This window comes from Lagenorhynchus albirostris, chromosome 2 (genome assembly GCF_949774975.1).
Source record: "Lagenorhynchus albirostris chromosome 2, mLagAlb1.1, whole genome shotgun sequence".
In the NCBI taxonomy this organism is placed as follows: domain Eukaryota; kingdom Metazoa; phylum Chordata; class Mammalia; order Artiodactyla; family Delphinidae; genus Lagenorhynchus; species Lagenorhynchus albirostris.
The window spans coordinates 119,581,334-119,600,609 of NC_083096.1; the positions used below are offsets into that span (position 1 = coordinate 119,581,334).

The 19,276-nt window shown below is 35.7% G+C and overlaps 1 protein-coding gene across 1 annotated transcript in view; it reads right to left on the reverse strand.

Annotated features, from left to right (window-relative positions):
* Window positions 1-13,423: 13,423 nt before the first annotated feature.
* Window positions 13,424-19,276, reverse strand: part of ST6GALNAC3 (ST6 N-acetylgalactosaminide alpha-2,6-sialyltransferase 3) — a 655,315-nt gene continuing 649,462 nt past the window's right edge. Inside the window, exon 4 of the mRNA XM_060139734.1 lies at window positions 13,424-13,482. Within this exon, the coding sequence (XP_059995717.1) occupies window positions 13,464-13,482 (19 nt within the window). The 3' untranslated portion in view covers window positions 13,424-13,463. The remainder of the gene's footprint in view (window positions 13,483-19,276) is intronic.

Here is a 19,276-nt window from a genome sequence, read left to right on the forward strand (position 1 = left end):
TTGTGTGATGTATCTTTTTCCATTCCCTCACTTTCAATGTATGTATAGCCTTTGCCCTAAAGTGGGTCTCTTGTAGGCAGCATGTTTTAGGCTCTTGTTTTTTTATCCAGTCTGCCGCTCTATGCCTTTTGATTGGAGGATTTGGTTTGTTGACATTTAAGGTAATTATTGATAAATATGTATTTATTACCATTTTAAACCTTGTTTTCCAGTTGATTCTATGTTTCTTCTTTATTCCTTTTCCTTTTTCTTTTTGTGGTTTGATGATTTCCTTTTATTTTTTGCTTGTGCTCTCTTCTTTTTGTTTTTTGTGAATCTCTTGTATGTTTTTGATTTGTGGTTACCCTGTTTTTCAAGTGTGTTAACCCCTTTCTATACCTGCTTGTTTTAGACTGATAGTCATAAAGGCTCAAACACATTCTAAAAAAAAAAAAAGAACCTACATTTTCTTACTCTCCTCCCCAACATTTTATGATTTTGATGTCCTCTTTTACATTTTCATCCAACATCATTCTTTTTATGGCCAGTAATTCTGCAACATTAGTGTTGAAGATTTGAACACACCACCTGAGTGTATGAACAATATGTCATATGTGCATGATTTCTAAACTACTTGTAGTCCTTGCCATATAGTTTCATTATTAAATGACAATTGCATTACACTTATAATGTTTTGTTTTGGGTGGGAGTTAAGTAATATGATTAACAAAATTCATGCAATGGACACATACAGAACTTTGCATCCAACAACTACATAGAATGTATTTCATTCTATTCAAACACATGCAAAATTTGAACATTTTCTGGCTCATAAAACATATCTCCACAAATATCTAAAGATTGGAATCATATAGACACATCTTCTGACCACAATACAATTAACTTAAGAATCAATAATTTTAAAATTATATACGGAAATTTTAAAATATACATTTGTAAAGTCAACCGATGGATCAGAAAAGGAGTCACATTGGAAATTAGAAAACACTTTAGAACTGACAAGAATTAAAACGCTACATATCAAATATTTTGGGATTCAACAAAAACTAGAGGGAATTTCATAGCCATATAGTGTAAAAAGGCTGACACTGAAAGGTAAGAAAAATTTTAAAAAAATTAATAAGGTACTCATCCAAACTAGATTTAGAAAACAACTGTGGAATAAACTCAGAAAACAACAAAAAAGAAATAAAAATAATTAGCAATTAATGAATAGAATTAAAATGTAAAATATAGAGAATTTAAAAAGACAAACTGTTCTTTGAAAAGGCTAATATAATTTACAAACTGATGACTGAGAGTGAAGAAACAAAAAAAATGACACAAACTATATTAAGAATGTAAAAGTGTAGAAGCTGCAGACATTAAAGATAATAAAGTATTATTTATTTATAGACAGTTTCATGGAAATAAATTAGAATATACAGATGAGATAGGTTATAATCTGGTACAATATAAAAATATAAATATAATAGACTATGTTCTTTAATAGGTTATATGCACCATTCTGCTCTAGAAGAAATAGGAAAACTGATGGAGCTATAAACATTAAAGAAATTGTATTAGTAGTCAAAATTCTTCTCATAATGCAAGCTCCAGGGCCAGATGGCTTCACTGGCAAGTTTCACCAAGCATTCAAGGAAAAGTTACTTCTAATCCTCAGCAAATGATTCAAGAGGGATGAAAAAGAAGGAATGCTTTCAAACGCACATTATGAGACTAGTTTAATCTTGATACTAAGAATTGAAAAGGATTATTCAAGAAAGGAAGAATACAGGTCACTTATAAATGTAGATGCAAAAACTATAAACAAAATGTATTAAATCAAATCCAGCAATATATTAGGGATAATAATACATTATGGTCACTTCAGGTTTAACCCAAGAATTCAAGATTGATTTAATACTAGAAAAATTAATAAATGTAAGTTATCACATCAACAGGTGAAAGGAATAAAACCCACATGATTATCTCCATAGATGCAGAAAAATTATTTGACAAAACTTAACATCTATTCATGATTGAAACTCTGGGCAAACTAGGGAAGTTTCTTTTTTAAATTAATTTTTATTTGAGTATAGTTGATTTACAATGTTGTATTAGTTTCTGCTGTACAGCAAAGTGAATCAGTTATATATATATATATATATATATATATATATATCCCCTCTTTTTTAGATTCTTTCCCTGTATAGATCATTACAGAGTATTGAGTAGAGTTCCCTTTGCTATACAGTAGGTTCTTATTAGTTATCTATTTTGTATATAGCATTGTGTATATGTCATTCCCAACTGGGAAATTTCTTAACCCATGAAGGTATTTACAACAATTATTTTAAACGTCATGTTTGAAATAAAATTCTTAAGGCTTTGCCTTTAAAATCCATAAAAGACAAAAGCCTTCCACCTTCCCTTCTTTTAGTATTTGTTGGAGATCCCAGCCAGCACAATAAAGCAGGAAAAATAAATAAAAGAATTACAAAGAAACTCAGCTGTCATTTTTCTACTATGATAATGAGTATTATTAGAATTCATATTATTTTACATTGAGCCTTTAATTTTTTCTCAGTTGTTAAGACTCATCATTATTTTCTACTAAGAAAGAAAAAGAATGATACCAATTAAATTCTGACATTGCCTTAACAATAGTCCTGCATACTGCATGAATTAGTCTTTATTTCTACAGAAGGATTTGTTAGTCCTTTCAGGGTTTAGGGAAGTTCTGCTCTCAGTTCATTGTTTGATTTATGGCAGATAATTATTTTGCACTAATTACGGCAAAAACCTGTCACACAACTTCATCTGCTTATGGACATTTTCCTTTTTTTGTCTTCTGTATAGCACTTTATTGTTTTGCAAATAAATATAATATTTTCCTCACATATGATATGATTATACCTCTCATAATGAATATTTACTACCTTAATATCTAGTTTATGCTCTGTTGCTCTGTTTCTGTGTCTTTTTGTGTACTCAATAATTTTTCTTTCAAAAACTTACTAATAGGGAGTTCCCTGGTGGTCTAGTGGTTAGGATTCAGCACTTTCATTGCCCTGGCCCGGGTTCAGTCCCTGATCAGGAAATTGAAATCCTGCAAGCTGCATGGCATGGTCAAAAAAACCCCACTTAATAACAGTGTAATTGTTTTAAAGACACTTTAATTGATAGTTACACATAGCATATGTATTAATAACTATATACACAATTCAACTGAAAAGATGACAATAGCTAAGACCAAGTTCACTATTCACAGGTTATGATGACTACTATCTACAAAATAATGATCATAAATTTGAGTATAAGGTACATTTTAATTTCAGAAGTGTTCAAATGTGTAAAAGGATACACTCTGGAATTACTTAAATATAAGACAGGTTAGCAGGTTTGCAGGATACAAGATCAATATAGAAGAAAGATTCCATTTCTGTACCAGTAGTAGACAAAACACCCAGTAAGTTGGGTTGGAGTTGCTGAATTTTTGCTCTAGGTAGGGCAGTATAAGGTGGAACAAAGTACACTGTAAGAAAACTTTCCCCTACCTCCCTGCTCCTCTTCTACTCTAGGTGCTTTCCTGCCCCCTTCCAGCCCCAGCACACACTTCTGTTTCTCCAGGGGTTTCTTGCACTGCTCTTATAATGTTTTGGCACCACGAATCTTTCTATGGCTTCTGGATCGGATTAGATTTGGAAAGTGGAATCACATCTGGGTTAGTTTTCCATCTAATAGAGAGATTCAGTTTAGACTTTTCTAAACCTATCTCATATTTATGTGTGTATTTTTTTTCTGTTAACAAACAAGGATATGAGAGGGTTTTAAGTCATTCAATGTTTCTGTAGAACAGGGGAAAAAAATCACCATTTGATCTCTTTCTCTATTTCACCATTTATAATTTTCATACATGTATATCTGAAAAATGTAATTTTTAAAAATGTTTGATCATTTTAAAATAAATTTATTTATTTATTTGCTTGTTTGTTTACTTATTTATTTTTGGCTGCATTAGGTCTTCACTGCTGCATGCAGGCTTTCTCTAACTGTGGCAAGTGGGGGCTACTCTTTGTCGTGGTGCGTGGGCTTCTCATTGTGACGGCTTCTCTTGTTGTGGAGCACGGGCTCTAGGTGCATGGACTTTGGTAGCCGTGGCACACGGGCTCAGTAGTTGTAGCTCATGGGCTCTAGAGCACAGGCTCAGTAGTTGTAGTGCACGAGCTTAGTTGCTCCACAGCATGTGGGATCTTCCCAGACCAGGGCTCGAACCCATGTCCCCTGCATTGGCTGGCAGACTTAATCACTATGCCAACAGGGAAGCCCCTGAAAATGTAATTTTTATCAAACCCTGTAATTTGTTATAATTAATTTAAATAAATGTGTACAGTGTTTGTTATTGGAGCTAACTCTCAAAGATCTGACAAAAGCTTTAAAATATAATAGAGAGATGGATCTTGTATGTATTTTCTTTATGTCAAATCTTTGTGAATCTCAAATCTAAAGAGAATTTGAGCAGAAAACACACACTTTTTAAAAAACCACTTTATCCTCAATCCTTTCAGAAAGCTTCTAAGAGTTGATCAGCCAATTTTATCATGCACTAAATAAACTCTAATGATAGACATTTTATGATTGGCAAATCTTTTATGACTTCTGTGTCTTGTAGCTGACCATTTTCTAAAACACAGTACCGTGAAAAGGTCACCTGCCTTATGAGACAGGTAAGAAACCTGTTTTCAGACATGGGGATGCTTACCTTTTTACTCTCCAATTATTCCTGCAGCCATTGTAGCCATTCTCCTTGGGTGATGCCTTTGACTTCATCAAGTAATGTGCCTCTTTTTGTTAATTACACAGTATGGCTTTCTTATCGACCCAAATCTATGCTGTTCTCTTTCTTTTTCCATCTTGGCCATTGTGTTGTGAATAAATGAGCAAAATAAAGTACGTTTACTGTATTGCTTTGGAAGAAAGTGATTGTCAAAATAATACCATCCCACTCCATATATCTCTTCCCCAAGTGACACAGCTGACTGCTTTATTGACAACAACAAATGTTCTCTTTTGCAATGTTGCAAAGCCAGTGTAGCCAGGGAAGAGAAAAAGAAGCGTCATCCAGTTTCTGTCATCAGCAATCAAATTATATCTAAAGTCTTACTACAAAATGTATATTAACAATATGTGAAAGAGAGGAATGCCTGGACACTTTTGATGGAGTTTTAGGATGAACACATCTATGTTAAATATGTTATACCTGTATCTGTTTTTTTCTTTGTAGGAAAGTTAGTGGGACTGTAAGCTATAAGTTGCTCTCAGGTCAATTTTACAGTTACTTTTGTTAGTCTATTCTGTCAGCAGGCTTATTGTGGAGGAAAACAGAGGGTGGAAGAATTCTGTCTTGGGTGTCTCTTTTTTTTTTTTTTTTTTTTTTTTTTGCGGTACGCGGGCCTCTCACTGTTGTGGCCTCTCCCGTTGCGGAGCACAGGCTCCGGACGTGCAGGCTCAGCGGCCATGGCTCACGGGACCAGCCACTCCGCAGCATGTGGGAATCTTCCCGGACCGGGGCACGAACCCGTGTCCCCTGCATTGGCAGGCGGACTCTCAACCACTGCGCCACCAGGGAAGCCCTTGGGTGTCTCTTTTGCCCTGTAACTTTTAACAAGTTCCCAAACCGTCTGCCTAGGGAGGTGGCAGAATTCTCAAGAATTATTTACCATTTGCTACTTCATCAATATGATTAAGTTCTTTTCACTGTTTATAGCAATACTCCCTTAATAATTATGTTGAGTAGAAGTAAATAGTGTGGGCTCTGCACTCAGTTATTAGCTATAACTTTGTGCAAGTCGTTTAACCTCTCTAGTCTCAGTTCCTTCATCTGTAAAATGAGAATAATAAATGTATTTACCTCATAGGGATTAAGTGAGAAAATGTGTATGATCATATAATACAGAGACAGGATGAGAGTAAATGCTCAACAAATGTAGTTATTAATTTTTTGCTAATATCAAGGCAAATGAGCAAAGGAAGTGGATAAGAGTGTTTATGGTGTAAGGGGTATAACAACATCTGATATCATGAACCATGTTATCAAAAAGGCTTCTGTTGTTTTTACCAAAACTCAAAATGTACTCTAAATCATAGAAGATTCCTGAAAGAACATAGAGCTGAAATGAGTTGGAAAAAATTACAATGCTAACCCATTGGCTGTAAAAATTATTTTCAGCTTCTGAAGGAAATAAAAGCTAATGCAATGAATGGAAATGAAATAAAATTACCTTGAAAAGGATGATTAACTGATGAATAGATGATTAGAAAAGTCTTTAAAAATGAAATGTGACTTAGATCAAAGCTTTTGGATAATATTTGAGTATTTAAGAAATACAAGATGTCTTATAAAAGAACTTTCAGCCCTATACTGAAAACCCAAAGCAAATAAACAAAACAAGCAAACAAAGCCAAACAGATCAGGAGAGTCTGAACTGTATGATTAAGTGATTAAGTTAAAATGTCTAACCATTTTGCTATCCATTTTCATCAGCATAACTTCCCAAAGTAATGCAGTCTATTGCATCAGATGGAATAGGTGAGCCTAGACCCGAGGATGTGACACATCCAGAAATGTCAAGCAATAAAGGGAAGACATTTGCTTTATTACCATGAACGTTGTGGACCAGGGGTTAACAATCACATAACCTCTGACCAACGTGTCTTTCATTTGATGAAAAAGCCTCACAAATTTAACATGATGAAAGATAAATCAGAGCTCTTGGAAAACCATTAAGTGTTCATTTCCGTAGTGAAATCTTTGCTTCTTTACCTTGTTATACATGAATCACGTTATTAAAGTGAAAAAGTGGTGCTCATAGACATTGAGGGCTCAGCTTTATTTCTCCTGGTCCTCAAACTTCTAGTAAAATATAACAATTTCTAAGAGCCTATTTAGAAGGTCTAAAAAAGGGAAGAGGTCATGTGGCAGGGTGCGGGGGATACCTGAACAAATGAAAAATGAAGACATATTTCAAAGAGATCTCAGTGACTTTTAGAAATACTTTGAACAACAGCCATGGCCACTGGGGTGCTGTAATGACATGCCCCATTTTAAAATGTAACACTAAGTAAACGTAGGAGTGGAAATTTAACAATTGAACATTTAATGGCTGCAATTATGGCAAAAGAATAATGAACCTATTAGACAGAAGAACTGGCAATTACTCTATAGCTTATTGGAATACAGCTGTGAGAAAGTAATACAGCAGCATACTTAAGAATGGTTACTAAAAGAAGATAATGCATTCTGTTTATGCTGACAGAAGCAATTTTTCTTTTGAAATGAAATGGGGCTTTTTGGCTATCAGACATATGAACTCAGATATGATGAATCCTACTATTTAAAGGTAATGCATTTTCCAGATATGCTTCTCTAGCTGTAAATGATGCCTCCACTCAGATGGTAAGGGTGAGATTATTTTGGTGGAAGAAATGGAAGAAGATGTCAAAATGGACTTAGAAACACAACATAAATCACCTGGCGAAAAGTGGGCTAAATCTTAAATGATCCAAATAGCTGTAATAAATGAAACAGCTACAAGTTCAAAGATGAAGGTTGTTAAGAGAGGGTGTTCAGAACAATTACATGATCTATAAAATCATCATTTTGGTGTCCAGGAGTGATGGATGTGTCCCATGAAGTTTTTAAATGTATATACTTCTAAGTACAATTTATATGGCCTTCTCCATTTTCAGATATAACCTTCCAAATGTGGTTATCAGAACCCTGGGAGTCAGCCAAACATCAGGCTGGCTGAAAACAATAATCTAGACAAAGGGTCAGGCACTGAAATTCAGTTGAAGTGTAAGAAAAGTGCCCTACTTATGTGTGTTTGACAGAATGGAGCGAGGGCTCAGCCCTTCAACACCCAGACACCTGCCTGGAGACAGATTTTGGAGGGGAAGATGCATTCTAGTAACAAGATGTCATTTCTGGCCATTTTCAAGGTAGATGGGAGGAATGTAAAATGAAGTCTCAACTTCACAGAATGCTGGAAATTCAGAGATCCTTGGGGGATGTCCTCTGATCCATCCCTCTGCCTACTAGCAGGACCATAGTTAAGCCATTTAAAACAGAGAGACTCTTCCACTTTGTCTTTCATGGAGGAAGCCTCAAAGTCTTGGTATTTATCATGAGAAAAAATGCATAACTCCCTCTTTGTGGGGAAAGTCTGCATGAAACTCAAACTCAGATCCCTTTTCCTATTCCTCTCCTATAATTTTATAGGACAGGATTAAAGCATGGTGACCAGGACTTGAAACTCAACTCTCCTGGAAAACTGATGTGTATACATGCCCTACCCACTCCAGTCCAAATTTTGCAACAATCCAGTCAGGTCACAGCCTGGAGCTTCAAGCCAGCTGTGCTCATTATGCCTTAGATAACAAGCTTATGTGGCAAGAGACTGTTTTTAATGGTATATTCTGTCTGCAACAGGACCATTTTGATGTCTGACACATGTAAAAAGAACAAAGTAAATTATCTGTTGACCTGGAAGCAAGTTGCTTAGGGCAGGGAATGAATGTGAAGCTATAAAACAACAAGATATTTTTATAGTTTTAGGGTCACAGACCTGTTTTGAGGATCTAAGGGAATCTGTAGACAATCACTCCAGGAAAATGCACATACATACTAGTTTTGCATGAAATCTCAGGGCTAGAAACCTAGTAGGAAGCTGGCAGTCCTAGATTGACTTATACATACGAAGTGGCCATTATCAATTTATGCAACACTTTATCCAGGTAAAACTTATGCAACTGCCAGTTCTCAAACATTTGATTTAATAAGGTCAATGATAGTGGTGAAACAAAAACCATGTAATTAAAAAAAAAAGAAAATGATTATACCTAAATGGTTTTCCTAGCCTTCCTGCCAAGCCAGATTCTAACTGATTTGGATTTTGCCCTCTCTTTCTTCCCATGTTTAAGCTGGTAGAGGGGCAATGGCGAGCAAATGTCTAGTGTGTGGACAAAGAAAGAGAATTTTAGATGACCAGCTCCTGAGTAATGAAAGTTGACTACTAGTTTTGAGATAGGGAAGAAGTGAAAGATTAGAGGATGGCTTTGTCCATATTTTCCTACCAACTCTGGTCTCACCAGTGAACCAAACTTCTCCCCATTCAGGTTCAAGATGATGGGAAGATTTCCATGCTGACATTTTAAGTCTGATGCCAGAGAGGCCAATGAAAATGGACTGAAAAGGCCAGTCCCTTTGTGGAGTTTGCACAGCAAACTCCAGTGTCTCACCTGCCTTGCTCTAATTTCAGTCTCTGCCCTCCTTGGCCCACACCTTGGCCCAGCATTCAAATTTCAAGTTGGGGTTTGCATCTGGTCTCAAAATAAAGTCATGCTTATCCCATTTACTTTTTGACTTGATTTGTTCTTAGATTTTATTCCCTCACAATAGCTATTGGTGTTTCCTTGAGTGAACTCCTTTTTTTGGTATGCAGCTGCCCAACTAATCCCCACCTTCCCAACTCTGCAGCCCAGAGAGAGGGCCTGAGAGTGGTCCTGAATTTGTGCTTCCTGACAACGCTCTGCCGTGTGTGGGTACAGGCAACAGGAGAAAGGGAAACTGTTAAGTGATTATTAATTATATGGTGATTATTAAGGTGGGATAGAAGCGGGGAAGAGAGAGGAGGGTACTTGGTTGACATGTACACAAAAGTCTTCAAATTTAAACTTCTGGCTTCTCTCATCAGATAACTTAGAAAGAAGTTAGAAACACAGGTTAAAAAGAGGGTAGCCTTCCTACGATTTTAAGCTCGTGCATCATTTCAGATCACAGCAACTATTGTGCAGTGAAATATTTCTTTAAAAATATAATTACCTTATGAATAGTGCAATTATATTGCTTTGTGTGTGTGTCAAAATTGTCAATTTGTTAAGTGAAAACATTTAATGTATGTTCTAGATTTGTCATTTTAAAAATTTTATGTACTTAGAGTCTCAAAGAAAGAAAGAAAATATCCTAAACCTGGGAAGCCCTGGAGAAAGAAAGGAGAGGGGAAGGAGGAGGAGGGGAAATTGGGAATAGAGAAAAGGAAAACAGTACTGGACTCAGTCTGGGTGCAGAAGAAACTTAGTCTACCTTTTACCATGATCCATTTGCTGTTCCCTCCATTTCTTCCCAGGAAAATTGAAATGTCCCTTTTCCTCTCCCTCTCTATTGCCTGACGTGTACTGATGAATATATGCAAATTAAAATATGCAGAGGACACGGTGTGGCTTCCATGAGAATAACCTGAAGGATTTTATTAGATGCTAAAAAAGGAAGTGCAAAAATTCCCTGATTCTGTGACTTCACATAGTGGGGTCTCCATAAACATTTGTCATATTGAATTCAAGTGAGTACGTTTTGCAATCAGTACATTTTCAAGTTCCTCTGCAATGTCTGTAGCAAATCAATGAATAGCTTTGCCTGCAGGTATCACCATGGATCACTTGGGTAGTGAATTGTCCTCCATTCACTCATGACTTGTCTGGTCAACCCTCTGCATTGTATGTGCAAAAGAAACGTTTGACTATTTGAAAGACCTAAATCTGTCTTTGACTAGCTGTGTGATGTTGAATAAGTCACTTTATCCTTCTGAGCTCTGTTTCCTTTTCTGAAAATAGAGGCATTAAATGATGACAGTGTAAGAGATGTTTTCCAGATCTAAATGTTTGTGATTCTGTGATTTTATGCTGTTTGTGATGCTGTTTGTGCTATATGACACAAAAACTCAATCTTAATATTTTGTCGTCTGAGAACACTGTATCGATATTTCTCAAGCAAACTACTATTTCTACCCATGTATACAACCATGGAGCCTTTGTTTTTCTGAATACATCAACAGCTTATTTTCATTCAGTATGTCAATACAGAGGTAATAGAAACTTGGTCTGAGGGACGATTGGAGAAATAAGGCTTGTGATTATTAAGGAACTTATGCAAATTTCTCCACAGAACCCAGTCCCTTCCTCGATTGCCATGATGAGATTTTTAGTCTGATGCCAGCCTTAGCCTACCTCTGGTGATTATGATTACATGTTTTAAACACGTCTTATCGTATCACAGTGGGAGCTGGTTGAAAGCACCAACCATATGTACTTTCTTGCCACGCATTAATGGCAACAAACTATTTTCTTTAGGAAGTGCATTTTACTGATTAGAAAATACAAAAATAAAGCCAAAGTCTGGCAAACAAGGAGCTCAGAAAGGTGATTAACAAGAAAGAGGAAATTATACTGCAAGAACATATCTTTATGAATGTGTACTCTCTGTAGCTAATATCTGAGGCAAATATTTTGGATTTTGAATTGGCTCATAAATGCAACTATCAACAGAGTGATAGCAGCGTAATTCTTAGAGAATACATGTATTGCTTAAAGAATAAACATAAGTCTTTCTTAATAAGTAGTGAAGTTTTGTTGACTATCGGCAGAAAAAAATTGAAAAGCAGTAAGGGAAAATTTTCAGAAGAAACACTTCCAGCTTATGTCACTATAGGTAAATTGTATTTTACAGAAAAGAGAAGCACAGAAACTTATTTTATTAGTATGTAGCATCATCTCTTCAATATTTTCTTTGCTAGCATTCAGTGTTCATGGTAAAGAAAGCAGCTGTTAACATCCAATGTACTCTTTTCTTGGTTTCCTTCTCTTTAGCAGACTTTGGAAAAGGAACATACTTCTTTTACAAATGCAATACAAAAATTCCTGCACTAGGGAATAGCTCTACCCTCTCAAATCTACAAATTGATGCAAAGCTTTTATTGTTTTCTTTATTCTCCCTGTAGCAGATCAGTGCACATATCACTATTGGTGTATTAATAATATTTAATGATAATCACGTTAGCAACATTAAAGTATATTAATTCTCTTTCCCAGTTAAATCTATTCCCTTGTGCTAGAATGAAATCATTAGTAATTCCACATCGATTCACAAAATTTTCCAATTTTTTTAATGCTGTATTTTCAGATTTCCACAGAAATGTGGTAAGTAAATAAGGCCTTTGTGTATAACATTTCAAGTCTTCCATTTCAGCTTCTACATGTGGCATTTTTGTGACCAGTCATGGGGAAAGGAAGAGCAAGCTCCTGAGGTGTTAGAAGGGGCTGGGACTTGGCACCTTCATTTGCCAGTTTCAACAAGAGGCTTCTTCAGTAATATACAGGTGAGATTGAGATTGTACTTTTTTCCTTGGTTTCCTTTCTAATCTTTCAATAAATTGTGTTCATCTTTTACTGTTTTCCTTTGTCTTAATCTATAGCACAGTCTTTTCTATTTGTAAGGAATCAGCTCATTAAATAAAGCCCTAAGTCTTGGTAGGTTAATGCAATCAATGTTTATTTCTTACTCATGGCACAGGGCAATGCAGGCCATGTGGCAATCCTGCATGCCTCTCATCCTAGCGATGACTTGGGGACCAAGCTATTTCCATCTTGCAAGTTGGGAATCCCAGAATCCTTTGCTTTTAACCTCTTTGTTGGAAGACAAAGTGTGTGGAGAAGGCACATCCACTCTTCTCTGCCCCAGATTAGAAAGGATGCAGACTTGCTTTAACTTTTCACCAGCAGGAACTAGTCACATGCACCCACCTAGATACATGAGGACAGAGAAATACGGTGAAGCACATTTTGTGAGTGAGGATATTTTTGGAGTACCAACACTCTCAGCCATATCTTTAAAAAATTAGAATTATTTCTATTGAGAAGAGGGAAAAGGAAAATTCAAGGTGTATCTAAACAAAACAAAGAAATTGTCCTTCCTCTCAAGAGTATGGAGGGGTTTGAGGATTAGTGAATTCTAGACATCCAATAATATCAATAATTCCAACATTAGTAATGCTGGGCATTTCCACTTTGTAAGGCACTTTTACAATACTGTATCCTCAGAACTTTTACAGTTTCCAACACATAATAGTTGCTCAATAAATATTTGTTGAATCCACGAATATGTGTCAATTCAATGCAAACCTTTCATAATCTTGCATCTTATCACTGGTTGGCTGATTAACCACTGGTAATAATACAACTTTGGTCACAGATGACTTTGCCAGTTCATAAAGATCATTGGGCAGCAAATGAGCAAAGTTACCTCTTCCTTCATTAGACTTTGCCCAGCCAGCTGGTGTATATGGAAGTGCTCTGGATCTGTTCTCTAGAGAGAAGAAAAAGGTATCCAATTGCAGCCTCATTCTCCTTTTCTTTTTCCCTTAACTAGCTTTCCTGACATTGATTAGGGTAAATTCTAATGGCTGTTACAGATAAACCCCAACATCTTTGAAGTATATATCGCTGAAGTTTATTCCTTACTCATGGCATCCAGTGCAGATTCTCCTGGTCAAGTAAGCCTGTTTGCAAGTTATGTCACAGTGACTAAGGCTCCTTCCATCTTAAAGCTCCACTGCCTTCCACTTGCGTCTCCAGGTTACACTGTGGGGTCACCTCCGTTCAAGCCAGCTGGAAGGGGAATATATCACAGAAGGTCTTACCTGGGAGGTTTTTATGGTAGAATTTTCATAGGCCTAGAAGTTGTGTACATCACTTCCACCTATATTCTACCAACCACCATTCAGTCTTATGACCAGATCGAGCTGCAAGGGAGACTGGGAAATGTTTTTGAACAATTATTCTAGGAGGAGAAAAGCAGACAGTCTCTGTCACAGTAATCAACACAGATTAAGTAGACGTGGTATTTATAAGCTATTAATTCCCAGAAAACATAAGATACTTATGTTAAGAGGACTAAAAGTTTTACTCACACTCTACACAGATATATATTTTATCTCTTAGCTATTCACTCTTTTTCACAAGCTGCCACCCACTGGTAAAAGAAAAAGAAAAGCAACTAGATTTTAGTTTAATTGACTGATATAATACCATAGAAGCCTTCTTATCTGGTGTTCTCATTATCCATATTTGGTTGACTATTTGAAAAAGCTTAGCAAGGCAGGAAATCACAAAAATAGATTCATAAATACATTAAAGATTTCAACTTGAAGCATAAATAGGCATTGTTTTGCCTAGCTTTTAATATAAGTTCAAAGACTTTCATTTGTGTATGAATTATTAATTCAAGTGAATCTTATCTTTTTTGCATAAGCTACATCCACTGTGTTTTCTGCAGTTTTAAGTTTCAATTTTCTTAAAAAGGAGCAAATTTCCAGCTTCCTCTTTTACAGTTGTCTCTCCCACATCTAATTGGATAGTCATTTTAAATGTGACCTATCTTTAACAAGATTTTCCAAGACATTATATTCATTTTTTTAATATAAATTTACTTATTTTATTTATTTATTTTTGGCTGCGTTGGGTCTTCGTTGCTGTGCGCGGGCTTTCTCTAGTTGCGGCGAGCGGGGGCTACTCTTCGTTGCGGTGCGCGGGCTTCTCATTGCAGTGGCTTCTCTTGCTACGGAGCATGGGCTCTAGGCGCACGGGCTTCAGTAGTTGTGGCTCGCGGGCTCTAGAGCGCAGGCTCAGTAGTTGTGGTGCACCGGCTTAGTTGCTCTGCGGCTTGTGGAATCTTCCAGGACCAGGGCTCAAACCCATGTCCCCTGCATTGGCAGGCGGATTCTTAACTGCTGCGCCACCAGAGAAGCCCTATATTCATTTTTTATGGTGAAATGCATCAAACAAATCAAAATATATCTCTCTACAATTTTAGAATGTATCTACCACTCAGTTTTAGAAATATAGCATTACTTGTATCCTAGAAGCCCTACTGTGTTCCCCTCCCCAACAGGCTACTCACTCTTCTTCTGCTTCTTAGGTAAACTTTACCTTGAATTTTGTGTTAATCAGTTCCTTTGCTTCTGGCATAGTTTTATTAGATGTGTAAATATTCCTGAAAATATGTCTTTTTTTTAATTTTGCTATTGTTTGCACTTTATATGTGTGTAATCATAAAGCCTATCAATGACTTACTTTTTTTCATTCAAAATTATCTTTTAAAAAGCATCCATGCTCATGTGTATTTCTACTGTTCACTCATTTTAATTATTTCATATTTCAAATTTATCCATTCTACTGTTGATGGAGAGTGGATTGTTTCTAGGTTTTACTATTATAAACATTCTTGTACATGTCTCCTCACACACATATACAATATTTCCTTGGCTATGTGTAGGAAATACTGGGTCGTAGATAGTGGGCATGTTCAAATTCACAATGTAATGTCAAACAGTTTTCCAAAGAGGCTGGGCCAATTTACAATCCTACCAGCCATAGAATCATGATCATCAATACTTGATATTTTCCTACTGTTTATTTGGGATGCTAATCCATTATTGGATAAATGTAATAAGCATCTTTTTGCCAGTTTTTGGATTTTCATATCTCTCTTTCTTGTATCTTTTAGTGAACAAGCATTTTTAAAAATTTCATGTGATAAGATGTATTGTTTTTAGTTTATAAATTGAATTTTATGTCCTGTTTAAGAAACCTTTATTATCCTAAGGTCATAGATGAATTCTCTTATATTCTGTTTTAAATGTTTCATAATTTTCCTTTCACATATAAGTAGCTAAACTATTTGGAGTTGATTTTTGTGTCTGGCATTAGGTAAGAATCTAATTTCATTTTTTGTTCAGTGAAGAACCAATTGTCTCAGTGCATTTTATTAAATAATCTGTCATTGCCCCACTAATCTGCAATGCTGGTTTTCTCATATATTCTGTTTCTATGTTAAATGGGTTCAATTCTAGGCTCTTGCTGTTCTATTGGGTTATTTATCAACCCCTGAGCCAATGCAAAGCTGATAATTGCTATAGCTTTATAAATTTTTTTTATATTGTAGGAAACTTTCCCTAATTTCCCTTTGTAGAAAAATAGACAACTGTATGATATTGTAGTCTCATATTCACGATCATGATAAAGTTCTCCATTTATTTAACATTTTAATATCTTTCAATAAGAGTTTATAATTTTATCCTTGAAAGTCTTTTATATTTTTTAAAAATTTATTACTGGGGAACCCTCTTGCACTGTTGGTGAGAATGTAAATTGATACAGCCGCTATGGAGAACAGTAAGGAAATTCCTTAAAAAACTAGAAATAGAATTACCATATGACCCAGCAATCCCACTACTGGGCATATACCCTGAGAAAACCATAATTCAAAAAGAGTCACATACCAAAATATTCATTGCAGCTCTATTTACAATAACCAGGACATGGAAGCAACCTAAGTGTCCATCAACAGATGAATGGATAAAGAAGATGTGGCACATATATACAATGGAATATTATTCAGCCATAAAAAGAAACAAAATTGAGTTATTTGTAGTGAGATGGATGGACCTAGAGTCTGTCATACAGAGAGAAGTCAGAAAGAGAAAAACAAATACCGTATGCTAATACATATATATGGAATCTAAGAAAAAAAAAAAGGTCATGATGAACCTAGGGGCAAGGTGGGAATAAAGACACAGACCTGCTAGAGAATGGACTTGAGGATATGGGAAGGGGAAGGGGAAGCTGTGACAAAGTGAGAGAGTGGCATGGACATATATACACTACCAAACGTAAAATAGATAGCTAGTGGGAGGCAACTGCATAGCACAGGGAGATCAGCTCGATGTTTTGTGACCACCTAGAGGGGTGGGATAAGGAGGGTGGGAGGCAGGAGATGCAAGAGGGAAGAGATATGGGAATATATGTATAACGGATTCACTTTTTTATAAAGCATAAACTAACACACCATTGTAAAGCAATTATACTCCAATAAAAGTGTTAAAAAAATAATAAAAAATAATAAATTTGGATTTCTATTAAAAAAAGTTATTACTGGATAGTTTATATATTTCTTGATATTATAAATGTATATTTAAAATTATATTTTCTAACTAACTTTTTCTTTAATAGCTTAGTAAGATCTTTTGGGATGTCTATAAACATAATAATGTTATTGTCAAATAATAGTAATTTTGTTTCTTGCTTTATTGAACCTCATCAAAGGAATTTTTCTGTAGTCATTGAGATGTTCATATCATTTTTTACTCTTTTATCTCTTAATGTAGTGAATTACATTTATTGATTTTCCAATGTTAATTCAATTTTGAATTTCTGAGATAAATGCAACTTGGTCAACCATGTTTGGATTTGGTTGGCTAATAATTTAACACTTCTACAATTATGTTCATAAGAAACATTGGACTGTAACTTTTCCCTTTTGTGCTATCATTATCAAATTTTGATATCCAAGTTGTGTCAACCTCAATAAATTAAAAAGGGAACGTACTCTTTCTTCTCTAATCTGGGGATACTTTGTGTGAGATTAGAATAATAATTGGTCTCAATATTTTATGGAAATATCAGTAAAACCAGCAAAAAAAAAACGTCTGGTTTGTTTTCACTAATGGTTATGTGACTATTCAGTTTTCTTATTGATTTGTGAGTCAATTTTGTTAATTATAAGTATTTAGGAATTTGCCTAATTCATTTCAGATTTTTTGGCGTGAAGTTGATCTAAATATTTTCTTTTTATTTCTTATTCTCCCCTCTATGTGTAGTTATACCACCTGATGCCTTCTTAAAGTTATTCATTTGTCACTTTTTTCTGTTTATTCTTTCCATATTTTTGCCTATTTTTAAGAAACTTCTTTCTTAAAGAACAGATATTTGATTTGTTCATACTGTTTAGAGTAGACTTTATTCTCCTCCATTTCATTGATGTTTACTCTTATCCCTATTATTTCCTTCCTTCTGCCATTTTTAAGGTTTACCTTGTGTTCTGTTTCTAACTTAATTCATTAATTTTCAGTTGTTCTTATTTTCTAATAAGACATTTAAGACTATAAGTTCTCTTCTAAGTAACATATTAGCTGCACACCACAAGTTTTGATAAATATTGTTTCAAAATTGTTCAGTTATAAATATTTCCTAATTTCCTCTGCAATTTTTTTACTAGGAATTGTTTTGAAGTATAATATAAAATTTCCATGCATTTATGGTTTCTTTAGTTTTTATTTTTTGTCATTATTGTTGTTAATTTCTAACTATATGCATTATAATCAGGAAATAAGCTGTGTTTGGTACTAATCCTTTAAAACATATTGAGGCTGTCTTTATGGCCTAGCACATCATTAGTTTTCATGAATATTCCAAGTGTACCAAAGAAGAATGTGTATTCTGGAGTTTTAGGGTACAATGCTCTTACTAGTACAAAAACATTCATTGTGCTGTTTAAATTTCATCTATCCTCACTCAATTTTGACTGCATATTCTATCAGCTATTGAGAACCTTGTGTTTAAGTGCCCTATTATGATAGTAAATTGTCAATATCCAATTTTAGTGTAAAGATAGACTTCCCAATAAACTCTTGAGTAAGCAGATGCATATACAAGTATGGAGTTCAGAGGAGAGGTCCAATGTGGAAATGCAAATCTAGAAATCCTTGCATGTAGATGATCTTTCAGGCCCAGGGGCTAGATGAGATCACACAAAGAGTGAAAACAATACAGAAGAATAAATGTCTGAGGATTGAGCCATGGGCCACTCCAGTGTTTATGGGATAGGGAGATGGGGAAGAACAGGCAAAAATGACTGAAAAAAGAAAGAAGCTAGTGAAATAGGGAAGAAAAAAACAAAAACCCAGAGAGAGTGACATGCTGAAAGCTCAGTGAGGAAAGCTGTTCAAGGAGCAGGGGCTGCTTAACTGTGTCACATGTTGCCAAGTTAGATGAGGATTAAGACTTGATCCCAAAGGATCTAGTGATTGTGTATTTCAACTGATGGGAGCAGATGTCTGCGGATGAGTGGGGCCAAGAGCTGCTATTGCTAGCTGCCAGAATTCAGGGCACTGGGGTCCTGTCCTTGTTGTCAAGGAGCCAAGGAGAAGGGGAGTCTGATAAGAGCACTCAGGCTGCCCCTCTCTGCTAACCTTGCTGCCCAGCCGTAGTGGGTCAGTCCCCACTGTGGTTGGCACAAGCCTGTGAGGTAGCCTCCTCTAGGTTCCTGTAAAGAGAGAGGGACAGGAGTCTTTGTACCTTCAGAGTTCTGGTCCATAATCCAAAGGCTTTCCTTTTCCATTCAGGGTGGAGCTCATAGCACAACACTCTCACTGCCAACACTCCTCCTTCCTCTGGTAAACTCCTGTCCACCCTTCCTGGCAGCCAGAAGAAACAGGGCTTTTTCTTTGCCTACCTGATATTCTTTTACTCCCTCTCCCTTCTCAATGGTAAAAGGTGGTAGATATTCTTCTGTGCACTGGTGGAGAAGCACAGGGCGAAATATGGTCTAAAGAACTTCGGAAAG